The sequence below is a fragment of the Atta colombica genome, unplaced genomic scaffold (assembly GCF_001594045.1).
Source record: "Atta colombica isolate Treedump-2 unplaced genomic scaffold, Acol1.0 scaffold78, whole genome shotgun sequence".
Lineage (NCBI taxonomy): Eukaryota > Metazoa > Arthropoda > Insecta > Hymenoptera > Formicidae > Atta > Atta colombica.
In genome coordinates this window covers 780,505-799,150 of record NW_017259570.1, presented here as the reverse complement: position 1 = coordinate 799,150, position 18,646 = coordinate 780,505, and the positions used below count along the sequence as shown (strand labels likewise).

The 18,646-nt window shown below is 34.4% G+C and overlaps 1 protein-coding gene across 7 annotated transcripts in view; it reads left to right on the top strand.

Moving 5' to 3' along the window:
• The window catches only part of LOC108692684 (septin-7), a 44,926-nt gene that overhangs the window by 17,103 nt on the left and 9,177 nt on the right, over positions 1 to 18,646 (top strand). For 5 of the 7 annotated variants that reach the window (XM_018201061.1, XM_018201065.1, XM_018201064.1 and 2 more), the window contains 6 exons: positions 13,597 to 14,071; positions 16,098 to 16,305; positions 16,407 to 16,659; positions 16,878 to 17,067; positions 17,381 to 17,546; positions 18,377 to 18,418. In XM_018201061.1, coding sequence (XP_018056550.1) covers positions 13,597 to 14,071; positions 16,098 to 16,305; positions 16,407 to 16,659; positions 16,878 to 17,067; positions 17,381 to 17,546; positions 18,377 to 18,418 — 1,334 coding nt within the window. The remainder of the gene's footprint in view (positions 1 to 13,596; positions 14,072 to 16,097; positions 16,306 to 16,406; positions 16,660 to 16,877; positions 17,068 to 17,380; positions 17,547 to 18,376; positions 18,419 to 18,646) is intronic. The other 2 variants (XM_018201062.1, XM_018201060.1) reach the window with 1 other exon arrangement.

Genomic DNA, 18,646 nt, shown 5'->3' with positions numbered 1-18,646 from the left:
TATTTTAAAGATTTTTATTACTTTAATAAAATTAATCAAACTTATTTTATATTTTATTGTAATTTTATTAATGAATTAGGGAAATTTACAAAATTCTCTGAAATACAATATAATGTTGTTAACATTATTATCATATTTTCAGAATAAACTCTAAGAAAAAATTCTCTCCGTGTTGTCGATTCTTATATTCAAAAGATCGTTTTAAGTACAGTCTTAAGATGTGAACCAATCAAAAAGGCTGTATTTGCATCTGAAAACATTACTTAAGATAGTCTTAAAATAAGAACGGATTATGAATACTGCCTATGTATAATCTGCTTAATCTATTTTTATTACAAGAGTAATCTTAAGTAATCTTTTAAGACGCTAATATGGCTCTCTGATTGATTTATGATATCTCAAGACTGTACTTAAGATAGTCTTGAATGTAAGAACTGACTATGAATATCGGTCTTAAAGACAGGTTTTGTTCATCCCAATATCTTCACGATTTCCACCCTTTAATTTAAGAAACTGATCTTTATTATACATAAAATTGAAACATGAGTCTCAAAATCAGATTTAAAAATTGATTAATCGTAACATGTACTAATCTGACCTTTGCATACATCTATACTTTATTCTAACACATTGTGAGCTGGCATGTATAATATTTGTCATAAGAACCATATTTCCAAAAAATATATTATGTATATCAAAGAATATTTCGAAGTTAAAGCATATTTAAATATAAATGATGCGTATGTAAATTAATTATGAGAAAAAGACGCAAGTTTTACCACTCAAGCGTTAATCTTTAATTCATACGAAATTATATTAAGTTTATTGAAATATATATGTTACATATGGCTTTTTTTGTATTGTATCTCGTCTCAGTTGATGTCGTTCGAAAGATGAAATACTGGATAGAAATCTAAATCTGGGCACGAACCAAATTGTTTCTGTTAGAAGAGTCGAAATGTCTCTAGAAAGTTGTTCTTGGAAATTTAGATAAATATTCATTGAGAGTACACACAATGTAGTTTTTATTTTTGAAAACAAAACAATTTAGATTATTGTATTGAATAATTAATATTTAATTAATTTTTCGTAATGAGGAAGATTTGATTGAACAAATTTTAATGATTATAAATATAGATATTAGAAAGAATAATATACAAAGTAGAGTTATTATAAGGATATAAAAATATCAAATTATTAAAAATATTTTCAAATATACTTTTATTAGTGTTAATAATAAAATTGTGTTAAAAATATTAGAATTTATTTATAAAAGTTAAATGGAATTTGTTAGTAAGAAAGTGCAGTAGATACTTATTCAAGTTTTATATGTCTATTCTCTAAAAACTCTTAGTATTAATTTTTGTAAAATTTCTCAAGAAATTGACGGGAATTTTCAAGGAAATATACTGGCGGATAATTTCAAGAAATTTTATGGAAATTTATACCAAACTATTATAGTTGAGTACAATTTTCTATCACACATTCTCGAATAAAGATAATAAACTTCAGAAAACTTGTTAAACCGAAGTTAGAAACACACTAAATCTTACGAATGATAATTTCCTAAAATATTATACCAACATTAATTATGAACAATTGAAGATTTTTACTTTTCCAAATATTTATCGCATAGACATAGATGACGAGATAATTTCACTTTGAGAATCACTGTCAAGCAATATATGTATGTGACGAAGGAGGCAAACCTCCCTTGCGATACTTTTCTGGCCGAGGGGTAGTTCAAGTTTGGGGATCTCACCCTCAATCGAAAAGCTGTAATTCGTGAGTCATAGAAAGCAGAACCTGCGTGTGCGCTTCGTATTTAATCGCAAAAAAGAGTATTTCTTCGCTTTTATTGCGTTTGTTCACGTCGTCGTTTATCGCGAAGATTATAAAAATGTTCAATGCTTACGTTTTATAAACCAAATTACAAGTCGATATATATTGCCTTGAGAAATCTCGAAATTTATTTGTAATAAAACTTAAACAAAAAAATATACAATTTCAATTAATTTGTACACATAATAGAAATTGATTAAAGATTAGAAAGATGCAATAAATGATAATTTCTCTTGATGTTAAAAATGTTAAAATACATACAATGTAAATAAGTGTACTACTTTCACATGCATGAGAATTATCAGCCACGAAAATAACTCGTTGTAAACAAAATAAGTAGGGAAAATAAGAATAACCGGGAAAAAGGGAAATATAATGAGACATGAGAGCACGCATGATGATGATAAAAGTGTCGTTCAAGCGTCTCGACCCTGAAGAGGAGGGTCGACGAGCTCTTACATAGTCTAATCGTTCTGACACATTTTTACTGACGAAAGAACAGTGATATTCTCCGACGATAAGCTAGCAATCCATGGCAAAAGAAAGAAAGAGAGAGAGAGAGATACATGCACTTTATTCGAGTGAGTTCGAACAATCATGCCATTCAAAAGCCTGCTAGATATCCGGAGAAGTTATAAATTTTTCCTCTCTATTGCAATACAATCCGACTTTGTTCTCCGCGGTAAAATGATATTTTCTCGTTCAACATCATTTATATTTTACGCCGTTGTATATTTTATATTTTGTGCTGCGAGTTTTCGTTTCGCGCACATACGAAGTATTAATTTAATTATTGATACTAATAATTTATATATTATTTGAAATTAAAAAAGCTGAATTATATTAATGAAAATATTTTTTCTATCTGTTAAATAGATATTTCTTTACATTAATGTAATTCCTCACAATTTTATTTAGGCCAGTCATAAATTTTTAGTTTTTAATTTTTTAAAAAATTACAAGTGGAGAGAAAACTCTAGAATGTACGTTTCCAAATGATGTCTATTATTTACAAGCACTTTTTGTACGGTAATTCTTTCTCCGGGTAGCTAATTTCGCAATAACACAATTAAAAGTTAATACGTTACAATTAAGAGATAATTCAACTATATGTACATTTATAAAACTGCTCAGTAATTCGTTATAATCGAAACAATGCGACGATAAAATAATTCCATAAAAATAGAGATTGAACGAAATTGCATTGGCGACATAGACAGCAAAATCGATATAATAGAAGTTCGCTTCGTGTGCCACTCTTTTTGAAAGGACGCGTTAATTAAGGAGGAGTCCGTACCCTTATGTCCAGGTCGAGGACACGTGCATGGCGATAATGATTGTCTTAAAGGTGAACGAGCAAGCGAGCTAACGAATGCGTTATTGCGCAATCAGTATTATATCGTTCGCCGAAGCAGTATTGTCACAGTGCATTGTCCGACAATTCGTGAACTACTTTCAGCCCCGAATGCATTCCGCGCGGCTAACCCAATTCCGAATTTCGTAAAAGCGAACTCGTCTGAAATTCGGGTGGAATTTCTCGTCCTTTCGCTAATTAGAAGATTTAACAGCTCCTGAGTCCGCGTCATGTTTATTTCTCATTACTTTAAATGACAAAACTTTAAATGACGAATCATTTTATCAGTTTTTTTTATCAATCAATAGTTATTCGATTATCCCATATTTGGTTCTTCTTCTTTTTGTTTTTTTTTTTTTTTTTTTTTTTTTTTTTTTTTTTTTTTTTTTTTTTTTTTTATGGAGCATAGCACACAAAATGCATAGCATAGCTAAATAAAATTATCTAGATCAATAAACATCCATAAAGTTTCTATATTGATTTACATACATGTTCATTGGTCCATGGTTTTATGCTAGTTGTGCTATACTTGCGCATTTTGCGTATCAATTATGCATTCAACAGACTCAACAGTTGAGTGAGCGCTCGCTGTATTAGCGCTCATTAATGTATTCCTTTAGATCTAAAATTCTGATTGGATGCTCTAAAAAAATATTATTCACCAGTAACAGTAAGCGCTCACTCAACTGTTGCGTTCGTTAATACGTACCCTATGCTTATGTATTTTGTATATCATAACCTAAAGGTTATGGCTTACAGAAAAATGTAAAGCAGTGAAGAGCTGCGTAAAATAAAATAGGGAATAGGGAATAAAGAATAAGAATTTCAGTCTATCAGAAACCATGCATAGAATACACAGTTTCTGATAAATGGAAATTCTTATTCTTTATTTCTTGTTCCTTATTCCTTTGATTGCGCGCAGTCTCTAAGACAGTAAATGAATCGACCAATCACAGGCAGAGACGTAATGCAATAAGCAGTAGTAAATGTGGTGTCCAGCGGTTCTTGAATATCCTTGGAACCTGGAATTATATTGGAATTTTATATATATTCTGGGAAAATTCCTGCACTGAAAGAAAAGATTGGCTGCTGCAGCAAATTAGATTGGATGATAAAATATGGCATAGCATTTTTAATTGGCTGTAATAGCCAATTTTTGATTGCGTTAGCCTATCCGCAATGTCAGTATAGGATTTTGATTGACTAATGCAACAAACATTGGCTGCTGCAATCAATTAAAAATGCTGCGCCATATTTAGTCAATCTTTTCTATCAGTGTGGAAAACCCCTAAAATTTTAGGGCTTGCCTGGAATTTATCATTCTTTCTAAAAAAATCAGAGCATGAAAAAAGAAAAAAATAAAAAGAAAAATTGTGTTTGAGTACAAATCCTCCTTTAAAGATGCAATAAGTTACCAATAGAAAATGAGAAACTTGAATTTAATACCTAAAATAGAACATAGGTAGTAAATTGTTTGTGTTGACGGAATGTTCGTTTGATATTATTTATAAAGCAATAAATAATATTGTTTCAAATTTGTTAGCGTTTTAATTCATTCTTATGGAATCCTAACTTAAATATGAAGCATGTAATAATGTGCAAATCGATGAAAATTAAGTAATGAAAATTAATCGATGGGATAAACCCTGAGAAAATTAGGATTTTTACCTGGAATGTCCTGGAATTATTCTTGAATTGACTAGCCAGATTTTGCTGGACACCATGTAAATCCAAAATGTTGATTTGTTCATGTTTAAATCTTATTGCTTCATTCCTCATCTTTTTCCAATTCTTGAATATAGTTTTTTATGTGCTGTATCTTTTAATATTATACATAAAAGCATAGCATAGCTAGTATCAGACTATCTGGACCATTGAATTACGTAAATCAATATGATGAATTTTATGATGAATGCTCATTGATCCAGTCTTATGCTATGCTATGCATTTTGTGTGCTATAACCATATTCCTAGCTTTTATATTTCTTCTATTCATTAAAACTACTTTTTATAACTGGACTAATCAATGCTATTAATAAAACGAATATAATCATGCTTTTGTTTTGATAAAATTTTATTTGTTTCATGAATAATGAAATTATTTGTGTGAATTAACAAAATTATTTGTAATTAAAATAATATGCTGATAATAATATAACATCATTTTTTTCAATATAGTGCAGCAATAAAAAATAAATCTACTATTTCGTTCTGATTATCTTAAAGATTTTTTGTTTTTTCAATATTTCTCAACTTTCCTTTCGACATGCATGTAATCGAATCGTCGAGACTCAATAACGACTGTCGCCTTTACTGTGTCGTCAACGGCATGGCATATTGAATCGCGACTCATAGTCGCGGTGGCCCAGATTTACGGAATCGAGCCGTTTATTCTCGTACGGAATCGAGCGTTGAATTCTTCATAAGCGCCGTTGCGCCGCGTCTCCGTTAGAGAAAGAGAGGAACAGATGAAGATGATAATTGACGCAAATGATGAACTCTTAAGCGTAATGGGAGCTAAGTTGCCGCCAATGAGAACATAAATTCACCTCTTCCGCTTCCGCGTCATCACACATTTTCTCGTGTCTCGCGAGCCGGAAGATTCAAACGAGATGTTTTTGCGAGCGGATTCACGCGGATTAACGTCGCGTGTAATCTGCACGTTGTCGTTTATCCGACGACGTCTGTTAATTTCGTTAAGTACTTTTCGAAATTGTCTATAAAACAATGTCTTTCTGAACAACGATGATGGGGATTGCGAGAAGATAGTCTGAAACAAGTTTCTTTTCTATTTTTTAAAGATCTCTTTTCATGAAAAACACTTTGTTTTTCGCGAAAGAAGAACTATTTGCTCTTCTCATGATAGTATTCCCTGTATTTTTAAGTTTCCTTCCCTAAGAACCCTCGGAATTCGTTTAATTTCGAAGAACACGCAACTGTTCAAATGCCATACAACCGTAACATCAAAACGGCTTTCTTCGTAAAGGTTGAAAGATTGATTTATATTAATAAGAATAAGAATAAGAATCAGATCGATATTGAGAGTAGACGCTATAATTCTGTAGTTAATAAAAAGGCATTAATAAAAAGGAAGAAGAGGCTCCACGCGATCGAATCGTCAGCTTGCCTCATTAATATTAAAATGTGCGGTTAACTCAGCAGATAGAGAGAGAAAAGAGGAAATTGTTCGCTGGAATTTTATGAGTGCGCCTATTATGCAGACGATGGACGGACCTACATTCGCCTTACACGAGTAATCTCTGTAACACGGCAAAATTTACGAGAGCCCTTTTACCACGCCGAAACAACGTTATTCAAAAGAAGAATTGCAGAAGCGAAATTGGAAAAATTTTGCCAGCTTTTCAGTATTTTAATATAACGCGTTGCTTATTAATATCTTACTTTATAGAATTATCTATTTGTTTATTTGAATAAATGACGAATATACGCAGTATCCTTTTTAAATAGCTATCCTTTAGACATGTTTATTTTTTCAAAACTTTTAATAATAATATTACAGAAAATTCCTGTCTAATTAATATTTTGAAGTATTAATGAACGAATTTTTATGGAAACTATCGACGAATTTAATTTTATGCAAGTACAATATTAGCCCAAGAACAACAAAGGTCAAAATAAGTCGTGATTGATTGAAAAGTGACTTTTAATAATCAAATTTGCAGCTATTTTGACATCATTTTGATGTTATGATGACTTGAAAATTATTTCGGAGGGAGTATATTGCACAAGAAAATTTTAGAAATTAGTGCGCAGACTTCTGATTCTAATCTAATCACAAACTAATTTGAAGATATTTAGAAATAAAGTCCTAAAATTTTCAAATTTGTGTCCTTCCTTTTCTCTCAAAAAATATGGTCACTATAATCATATTATATCGGGATTGCAATTTGTACGCGATACAATTTAGCCTGACCACATCGCATATTAATGTAGGCGTTAAATGTAGGTGTTATCATTTATCAGCCTCGCTCGAGTACGCTCACGTGTTTGTTCCCCTTCAACAATTAACATGGCTTACGTATTCCCATTCGTATAATAGCAAGCTCGTTATTAAAAGAATGGTTTAGCGAGTCTTTGTTGTATGAACGTTGCCATAAATCCTGATTAATTAATTCCAAATAACGTCAAGGGTTTAATAAAAGTATAATTACTTAAAATATGCAACCAGTACTTAAGCAATTCACCGATCGCACGTGGAATATGTAGATTGCGTAAGCACGTTTTGTACCTGCTTATTGAAAATTATAATGAGTGTACTTATTAGATCCCCTGCTGAAACTTTCATTAAAAGGAATTCATTGCTCGTTATCGTGCCTGTCTCCTTTCTCACGGTGCTTTGTGCGAAAGAATCTCAATTCTCAGACGTCGTCCTTCTCGAAAGCGGATCGAGCACGTGCTATGTTGCAAGCATAACGCGGTCCTTAAGATGAAAGTTCATTCGCCGGTGGACGATCATCGAGAGCGACGGTCCGGTGTGGCAATCCCAGCTGGCGGAGACTCGGAAGAAGATGAAAGGAAGCAGCGCTTGGACTCCTTTCTGTACAAGAGGACTCGATCACTTTGTACATGAGAAGAGCTTAGCGAGACAAAAGCGTCGGCCGTGGCGCGATGCATTTTCCACGGAATCGATTTAATCGAGTCACCACGACGACGATGACTCGCCACCCAGCGGCGGTGGTGGTGCCTGGTGGTGGTGGCGAACCTCGCCGAGGGAGTATTGACCTACGACAGGGGTTCCCAAGCCTGGGAACCAAAGTTGGATCATGGGGGGTGAAAGAAACGCCTCTATGGGTCGCGAGTCCGAAGATAATGAGGTCGAGAATATTACGTTGAACAGAGAAAACTGATCAGTAAGCGCTCAGTGATTCCTTAATTTCTTTGATTGGTTCCCACACTTTAGATCCAGCCAAGAATTAAAAAAGCAAGTATCAATTGTATGAAAGAAAACAGTTGAAAAATTTAACACATTTTGCGTTGTAAATTTATCTCAATGGAGATGAATTTACATTTTTGTATTAATTTAATACAAAATATACATGTTAAAAAATAATATAAATATTAACAAAATTAATATAAAGAAAATAATATTGATACAAACTGTGGAAGCATATTTTTTCAGTAAAATTAACATTTATGATATGTTAAATATCAATACATATACTTTATTTATTTATCTTAGAATTTACGTTTTAAATTAACTCGAATGTTAAAAATTCAACACAAAATTTTAACAAGGACTTGAGTGAACTGTTTCTAACAAATACAAAATATTTTTTACGAATCACTGAGCACTCGATCAGTTTTCTCTGCTGAACGCCATTCGATTAAAATTGTAGTAGCCAGGAAAAGAGCAAATGTATTTTCTGTTTCTCCGTGAGAACTTTCTTTTTGCGCGAAATGTGTTTAAAGCTTCCATCTTGCTTTGTGGGTACAGAGAAACCGAGATTCCTCAGTGGAGTCGGTTGCCTTTCAATATTCTATAGGTTTTTATATTTACTCTTTGAACTTTACTTCACATGCTTCCATAAACTTTTCTTATCGCAATTTTAGAGATATTAATTTACCGCACAAGACTTTTTTATTTCATCCTATATCTCATTTTATTATAAACATGCAAAGAAGTATTTATTTTCCTCAACTATATATTACGTGTAAGTAAGGTGAACATGTTAGTTATGTGTTCCGGGAAATTTATCAAGATCATAGTTTGTTAACTTCATTAATCACAGTTAAATCTCTTCTCCGCGAGTTCTCCGCGTCTTTCGTCGAATATCTTCGGTGTGCTCGACGCGAAATCGGGTCATCATTATTTTACTTTCTTTTCTTCTTTATTTTTTCATGTACATCTTTCCCGTAAGACACGGCCGTTCTTCGAAAGGCTCCGCTAGGTTTTTACTTCTGGAATGATGCTGCATCGCGCGCGGTGGGACCGGTTTTCTCTGTTGTTGTGCGTGAATCGTACGGTCCCTCGTTGATTTCCAGAGTCACTTTGTGTACGCGAGAGAGGCAACGCCAAGCGATATAAACTCGCACCCCAGAGGGGAGTTCCAGTGCACTATGTCATCCTTTCTCGACGGCGAAAAACAATAACTACGAGCGACGTGTGCAGAGAGTGGCTCTCTCGCAGTCGCCGAGTCCTGCCTGCGAGCAACGCACGCGAATCAACACTTTACTTTGAAAGCAAAGTGCAAATAACAATTGTTGTAATACTGGGTGCTTTTCACCAAAAAGATACTGAGTGCTTTTCAGCAATAGACACTGCATTACACAGTATAACACACTGAATCGTTACATCCTTATTGTTTGCCACTGTTGAACAAAGTCACTGTGTTTTCTTACTGAAAAACACCAACAGTTGACACAGTGAATCGTTATATCTTTGTTGTTTGCCCTGTTAAATGAAGATGAAATGATTACTGTTCTTTAAATCTCGTGGAATGAAATCTCACTCGAAGAGACTGAAAATTTAACCTGTCTTGAAAAAAGAGTGAAAATACAATCATTCTTATTCAAGAATGATAGATTTTTGTTCTTTTTAGAATGAAATTTACTGTTTTGAAATGAGATTCACTCCGAAGGAGTGAAGTCTCATTCCCTTTTTTGGAGTGTAATACCAAGGTAGACAGAATTTCACTTAAAAAAAAGATTGAGATTTCACTCCTTTGAAGAGAAAGTCTCGTTTCAAAAGAGTAAATCTCACTCTTAAAAAAATGAAAATCTGCCACTCTTTAACAAGAGTAGCCATATTTTTACTTTTTTTTCAAAACAGATTAAATTTTGAATTTTCTCTTCGAGTGAGATTTCATTCCACGAGATTTAAAGAGTGTGTTACACTGTCTCTTGCTGGATAATACCAATAATTGGCAGTGAATTATTTCATCCTTGTTATTTGCCAACGTTTAACAAGGATGAAGAGATTCATTGTGTTACATTTCCTTATCGAAAAACATCAGTAGTTGGCACAGTGTAATACAGTGAATACAAGGACTTCGTCCTTGTCATTTGCCAACGTTTAACAAGGATGAAGAGATTCGTTGTATTACATTGTGCTCCTTGTCGGAAAATTCCAGCAGTTGGCACAGTATAATACAGTGAATTACTTCGTCCTTGTTATTTGTTAATGTTTAACAAGGATAAAATGATTCTCTGCCTTGCACTGTGTCATTAACGTCTCTTACCGGAAAGCATCCACTGTTGCCTCTTCGAAAGAGACGGATATGACGAAATCGTCTCTTTCCGGAGTCTATTAAATACGCTCGTTAAAATTTTTAAAAGAGAAGCATGAAGCTTTGCGACATCGCGTGCTGGTTTTCCCATATTTCGTTTCACATATCGAACGACTCTAAAGATAGTGATCGATTTTTATATCGTTATCTTATCGATTGGCAAACAAAGCACTCATATCTTTAGAAACTGTATTTTTACATACTATACAGCCGAGAAGGATTTACTAGATTCTAGAGATATCATTCGTTTCCATGTAGTTTTTCGTAATCCATGATGGATTTCGCCGATGGCTGGAGGCTTATCCGACTGCAACAAAGTTGCAGCACTTTAAACTGCAACACACTACTCTATTTGCTCGTCCATCGCGTTCCCCGTGTATGCGTGAAATGCTTTTAAAGCGCAATCGTTCGTACATTGACTCGACGGAACGATTGCACCGGGCGAGGCGTACTGATAAGCGAGAAGCCTTCGCGCTTTTTGAGGGCGAGGATCTCTTCTCATATCTATCGGGATTACACACGTCTCATATTCGGCACGATAATCCTGCTCATCTGACTCAGATTTCTTCAACGTGTGAGATTTCGTTCAGAGGACACAAACTTTTCTGTGTGATATTCATTCCTATCGCTACTTGCTCCGAGATTATGAAACTCTGTATTTAGATGAGAGTGAATAGTTTGTTCTATTTTATGAGATGGCATCTATGTGAAATAAACGAGAATACATTTTCTATTAATTATATATGGAAAATTGATTGCCTGTGTAACGAGCTAGTTTTCACATATAATGTAGTTTATATAATAATATGGAAAAGCTGACATAAATACTCGATAATGAATTTTTGATTATGATATATCAAAGGTGCTCTGTGATCACAAATTTTCTACTTTTGATGACTGACACTATAGTTCAAAACTATACACTTTATTACCGACCTTTGTGTCTATGATAGCTTTTGTTTACCACATTATAAGCTGCATTTATACGTGAAAATTCTCATTTCACTCAATTTTATATATATATATATTATAATTTATCTTAATAGTCCTTATTTATTTTTAATATTTGAATTATTAATTCTATTGAACCGTTTGATAGATTTATTTGTAATTATTATAATTAGTGCAAATCTTTTATTTTCGTTTATATCACGCTGCTGTAAAATAAAACAAACTCTCCTCTCTAAATACAAAGTTTTATAATCATTATCACTCTCGGAATAAGCGAAAAATGAACATTGCATAAAAGTAATTTTTCCGCGAAAAGTAATTTTTCCAGTTAACAACTCGGTAAAAATTCAGATAAACACTGACCGAAGCGAAGAAGGAACTGTTGAACTGACTGATTCAGGTTCATTAGCGGGAACTCTCTTAATTACGCGACGGAGATGGACGACAGTCTTTTCTTTGCCTTGACCTTACGCACGTTGTGTTTATGAGTCGCCACGTGTGTATACAAAGATTATCTGATTCATTCGTATTCTACGATCGGCTCCCAAGTGTAACGGAACGCACGGCGTGTACCGCGGTTTCCTGTACCTTTATATGACTCGAAACGCTAAACGATCGCTACTTAGACGGTCAATCACCTTTTCGAATTGCATAAGACAACTGGAATACTTATTGTTATAGAGAATACTTATTGTTATACTCGACGGAGACTTGACTCGGAGAATTAAAATACCTCCGTCATAACTTTTACTACAGTTTTGTTTTCTTTCAATGATTAATTCTTTTTAATATAAATATATCAAAATAGATTAGATTTCCTGTGACGGTGGTATTTTTTACAATAAATTCTTCAGAGTATTTTGAGAGCTTATTAATAGTATTATCAAATTGACAATCAATTGTGATATTATTTCATTTATGATTGCGTTTTAAGACTAACAATAAATGACGTACAGTTTATACAGATACTCTTTAAAGATACTCTAAATCTGAATCAGTGAATAATCACTGACATCAGTGCCAAGTATGCCACTGGTAATTAGTAAATTAAATGTGAGATCTCTATTCCCTAACTAATCTTGTTTTAGTGCTTAAACTCAATGAATATGATATCGAAAAATTGAAATTAACGTGCAAATATCAGTATTTTAGTTATATAATGCTCAAACATTCTTCCTTTTTTAGTTGAACTTCACAGATTATCAGTGCCAACTATGCAACTGGGTAATTAGTCCACTGATTCAGATTTAGAGAGTATATTTAGAATTTGTATTTAAAAATATTAGATAAATATTATTACTAAAATCCAGCCTCGACTGTATTCCTCACTTATTATTTACTCATTTATTTATTTGTATACTCAGATATATTAAATAATAAATTGAGAATATAAATCGTTTTCTTTTTTTGTGTCCAAAGGCAGTCCATGAAAAAAAGATTATTCTGTTCCGTTGGTCATTGCGGCAACTTTGCTGTCCTTCGAATAACGGTCGATGTTTAGCACTCCGGCCACTTCCGGCCGGAAGTGTATAAGACTGTAGTATAGCGGAAGCCGCGCTACCGTCGTCGTTGGCAATATCGATCGCTCTTCCACGATGCGATTTTATCGCCTCACGGTGCTCTTTCACAAGTTTACCTGCATTTCGTGTATACGAGCATGTCACGGTCGAAGTAACATGCGGAATCGCGGTATTTGCTGGTAGTTGTATTACAGAACAATGTTGGCCTTTCCCGGCAAGTCTTGAAAATGTAAAACGAACGACACGTCCTTGTTCGCACTCAACTAAATCGGAAATGAAGACGAGGATAATGAAACCATAATCCTATTCTTCAATAATAATAATAATAAATTTTGTTTAAATAATTAAACAAAAAACTCATTATTATTATTACAATTTTTTTATTATTATTGGGTTATTACTAGATTATCGACGAAATTTGTCTTTGATTTCAAGTCGGATAAAATATTTAATCCATGATAAAATTTAATGGAATTTTGGATGAAAATCTTAATTGAAGCAATTAAACTGAACAGCTTCTTTTTCGCTATAAATATTTATTAGCTATATTATTATATAAAGTTATTATATATATTATATAAATCACTATATAAAATTGTTCAAATTCTCGAGAAATTCAAATAAACGATAAACGTGATAAAGACATAAAAAAAATAAATAATTATTCTCTTTTTTTTTGCAGATCCAGACGAAACGTGAACTGTTTTTTAAAGGCGACGGCACGGGTATAATCTCGTCACCGTCAGTGCCGTCGGTACCGCCACCGCAGCCACCGACGCAGAGCCCTGGGTCTCAGATGAACAATTCGGTGGCAAACACCACGACAGCCAGTAGCCTCACGTCTCCTAACACGGCGCCAGTGTATTCGAGTGGGGCCCTGACCGGGGTCAATGCAAAGTCGCGGCTACCATCTACGGCGGTGACAACGGCGATCACGAATGATGCCTCGGAAGATAGCAACAGGCGTGAGTCGGCACGTACCGCGATCTCTTCCAAGGAGGACAGTAACAAGGAGAGCAGTCTGCTGCACCATGCGCGACCTACACCGCCCACGAAGCCCAAGGAGCTCGACGGCTACGTCGGCTTCGTGAATCTCCCTAATCAGGTGTACAGGAAAGCCGTAAAGAAGGGCTTCGAATTCACACTCATGGTCGTAGGTCGGTAATAGTTCAGTAGTTTGTAGTGAAAATTGGGATAAGCCATGATGAAATTATTTTGACACGAATTGTATAAGTAATTAACGGTAATTTTTTTAATTCTTAAATGCTTTTTCGACATACTTGACTTTTTTTCTAATGTTTTTCCCATTGTTTATAACTTTTATTCATAAAAATATATATATTTGTTTGATATCATTATGTTCCTTAATATCTAATTTAAAAAACATTGTTTATTTTATTTTTATACAAGTTATAAATAATTGAATTATGTTGGATATGCCATACCCAAGTATGTTGTCCCCGTAGTGTAGGTTGTTTAAGGATTAATATAAATAATTGTTAATATATTAGAATTAATGTAAATTCGTTATTTTGAAATAATTCAGTTGTAACCTATTATTAAGAAACTAGTATTATGAGAGATAAATCAATGAATGTTTACGTTTATATAAAATATGGAAACGTGCATGAGTATTTTCTTAAAGCAATGCCGAATCGATAAGAAGTAACGCCCATGGAAGCGCAGCGAAATCTATTGTCGAGGTCGAATTTCTGTTTGCGGTGAGAAACGCGATCTCACTTCACGGGGAGCTGGACATCAAAATGCCCTATTATGCGGCAGTGGAACAACGGTTGTCTGTTTCACGAGAACTGGCCCGGGTAGAAGACAAAAGGATCCGTTTCTTCGGTAGTTGCAGCGGTATTCCCATTTCGTCGGGAATATCATCTCGCGATGCAACCTCTCATCTGCCGAGCACGTGCGAGTTCTTCTCTTTCTCTTTCGTTTGCTTCTTTCTTCGCTTGTTGGATCAAGGCTGTCGCCGAGGTTCAGCGGTTCTCACACGCGAGGATGCTTATCCGCACGTTTGATTTCGACCTTCGTCAACCATCGAATCTTCTCTCTTCGTTGACCTCGATTATTGTTTATTATGAATTACCGTCATGCACACTCGAAACGGCCAATTTGCGGTAATAACGTATTTTCGCCGATTGAAAAAGGCTATAAATTGTTAATTGCAGTCTATGTTTTTTCCCTCTGCTTAGATTTATTACTTAGCTCCGGTTTTCTTAACTGCACGACGGAGAAGCAGTATAATTGAAGGCTTTTAACGTATGGCTATGTCACATTTGTTTAATTATCTATATTCTTTATGATGAATGATAAATGCTTTTATAAAATAAAATTATGTCGACCTGGAAATATGTACGCAACATTGGCATGGAAAACACTTTAAGAATTTAGCTGAGAGTTCTAGGAGGAGATAGTAACAAAAATACTGACTAAAGTGCTGTCGATCTTGAACGAAGCGCATGCACGCGGGTGTGAAAGAGTGTCATTGGGTCTGGAGAAATTTGAGAGCGTGGTCTGCTGCGTGCAGGGGCTATTATTAGCCCGCGTATAAGCGGAGCCGTTCCTCCGTAAATAGAGAACACACACAATTCAATAGCTTACCCTTGGCTGAAGGCGTAGGCGCGGCACTTCGCTTGGTTCAAGGTTTGCGCATTAAGAGGTCACGGCATTCATTTTATCTCATTATGTTTCGGATACCGTCATCGAATTTATTTGACCGCGAATCTATTGGATGCGAGACATTCTAGAAATATCGACCATAAATATTTGGACTGAGATTAATGATCGTTATGACGAGATATTTAATAGTTAGGAAGTTGTTTTTGAGAATTAAATAGTTTTTTTGCAGACAGAAAATATTTATGAAATAATATTCAAAAAAATATATTTGAAAAGAAGTCATTCAACTGAAATATTTCAATTAAAATATTGCACGATTAATATAGAATATTCCTTTTAGAATATTCCTATAATTAGAACTGTAAATTGTACTTTTCTGCAAATGTTTAATCAAATTATTTTAGTAATTAAAATACGTATTCTATTGTAATTGTACAATTCGTGTTAAACTCTATTATTCAATTTTTAAAAAATTCCCACAAATTAAATTATCTCAAGATTATATATATATGTCTATAATCAAAATATACTAAGCTTTTTATATTTTTACAGGGGAGTCGGGTCTCGGTAAATCCACCTTGATCAACTCCATGTTCCTGGCAGACATATATAGTGCCGAATATCCCGGACCCAGCCTCAGGATAAAAAAAACGGTTGCCGTGGAAACTAGCAAAGTGCTGTTGAAGGAGAAGGGTGTAAATCTCACCCTCACGGTCGTCGATACGCCTGGTTTTGGTGACGCTGTGGACAACAGTAACTGGTAATAATCTGACGAAGCGGTTGAAAGCTTCCGATTAAATCCCACATGTATTTGTTTTTGGACTTCTACTTATGTGAATAACACTTTTTGTTTTTATTCAGTTGGGTGCCAGTAATAGACTACATCGAGTCGAAATACGAGGAATTCCTCAACGCAGAATCTCGTGTGACAAGACGGCAGATCCCAGACAGTCGAGTGCATTGCTGTCTCTACTTTGTCGCACCCTCCGGTCACGGATTGAAGCCGCTCGATGTGGAGTTCATGCAGCGTCTCCACGACAAAGTTAATATCATACCTGTTATTGCCAAGGCGGACACTATGACGCCGGATGAGTGCGCACACTTCAAGAAACAGGTATTTATCTATAATATACTACAATTTAAAAAAAAAAGAAAAAATTTGCTATTATTAAAAAATACAGGAAACATAACAGAAATATAATCTTTAAGAAATTTTTTCTCATGTAAATCTCATATATAAACAATGAAATATGTAATAGCATTCGATAAATCTGGACTTGTTTGCATATTTTTTTTCTAAATTATTAATTTAATCGTTGTTTCGTTTTCCAGATCTTAAATGAGATTGCACAACACAAAATAAAGATCTACGAATTTCCGGAGGTCGAAGAAGAAGAGGATACCAAACTCCATAAATTATTAAGAGACAGAGTGCCATTCGCAGTCGTGGGAGCGAATACAGTTATTGAACACGATGGGAAGAAAATACGAGGAAGAAAATATCCATGGGGAATTGCAGAAGGTATAGATCATTGAATTGAAATGATCGCGCGAAATTTTATCGCTGGATAAAAGTTATCATTTAAATAACTATAGAACTAGAGTTAACCTAGTTTTTATGTTTTGAAGTTTTTTATTTAGCTATACTTAATTTTATTTCTGCGTATATCTTTGCGCATTTTTACACTGTTTATATTAATATGAAATAAATAGTATATAAAATAGTAGATAAATAAGAAGCTCATTTCTTAGAAATATGATTAATGCATATTTTTTCTTTATACAAACTGGGTATCATTTTTTATAATTCATTTCTATTTCAATTCTTTGTGTAGTTGAGAATCTGGAACATTGCGATTTCATTGCGCTCCGAAACATGGTAGTAAGGACGCACGTGCAGGATTTAAAAGACGTGACGAACAACGTACACTACGAGAACTTCAGGTGTCGCACCCTGGCCGGTCTAGGCGTAGACGGCAAACCGACAAAGGCTTCGAATAAGTAAGTACATCCGTACAATTCCTCTTCATATATTTTATTACTGTACTAGAATAGTTTTGTCAAAAAGTAGATATGTCTTGTCTTATCGAAATAGACAAATCGAGCGTATAATTATCATAATTAATAAAAAAAGATTAATAGAAAAAAGAAAGCTAAATTATTTATCTTCTTAAATTAATTCGATCGCTCAAGAATCAAATGATAAAAACTACAGCCTCGAAAACATCTTTTAATATAACAACCGTTTAGCCTCATGCGCATAATGCGGCTCAATTTATTAATTCACCTGCCCCAGTGGCGCAATATTAATATTATTACCGGATGTGATAAAGATGACGGGACAACTACTTATCTCCTTTAGTCGCTGTTACGACGCTCGCTTTTTCTATTCGAAACACGAGCAAGGTTGTTTGTTTCGTTGAGTTTGATTTGAGCACGCGGTGTATATCTCGGCGAAGCACTCGACTGTGTATGCGTGATGAGATGATTATTTATTTCGAGCTTCAGTATCACCAAATAATAATACAACGCTGTGGTTCTTGCGAGTCGATTGCGTGTACTGTACTGAAACATGCTTGTACCACGGTGTGTTTCTCTCTTTTCATTCTTTTTTATGGTCCTGAAGAAAATTCAGAGAAAGGTTGTGCATGCAAACTATCAAAGGCCCCAGTGACTCGCGCTCGAATTATTTTAGCGTATCTCAATCGCGCGAGCGGGATCCGTAGACTAGACACGAGAACGCTGCCGAGGGAGCGGAAGGAACGGACCAACCAATCCTTCGACAGCGTGTCGCCCGTGCGAATTTTAATGTTGAATTTCTTATTGGTCAGTTTGTGCCCTCCAGGAGTGATGAACAGTTTCATGACGGTGTGGTAAGTCCTTTAATAAGGCTCAAAAAGATATACTATGGTTTTGTGTGCACAAGCCTTGTCGAGTTTCGAGACTATCCCTATAATCTTCCAATCTGGGAGGATTCACTGTGCAGAATATCACAAAATTGAAAGCGGAAAAATTAATAAAAAATAATTTAATGAACAAGACTCCGTACGCCTTAAAATCTATAATTTAATTGGTTTTCAAGGCAAATAACTAAATTAAAA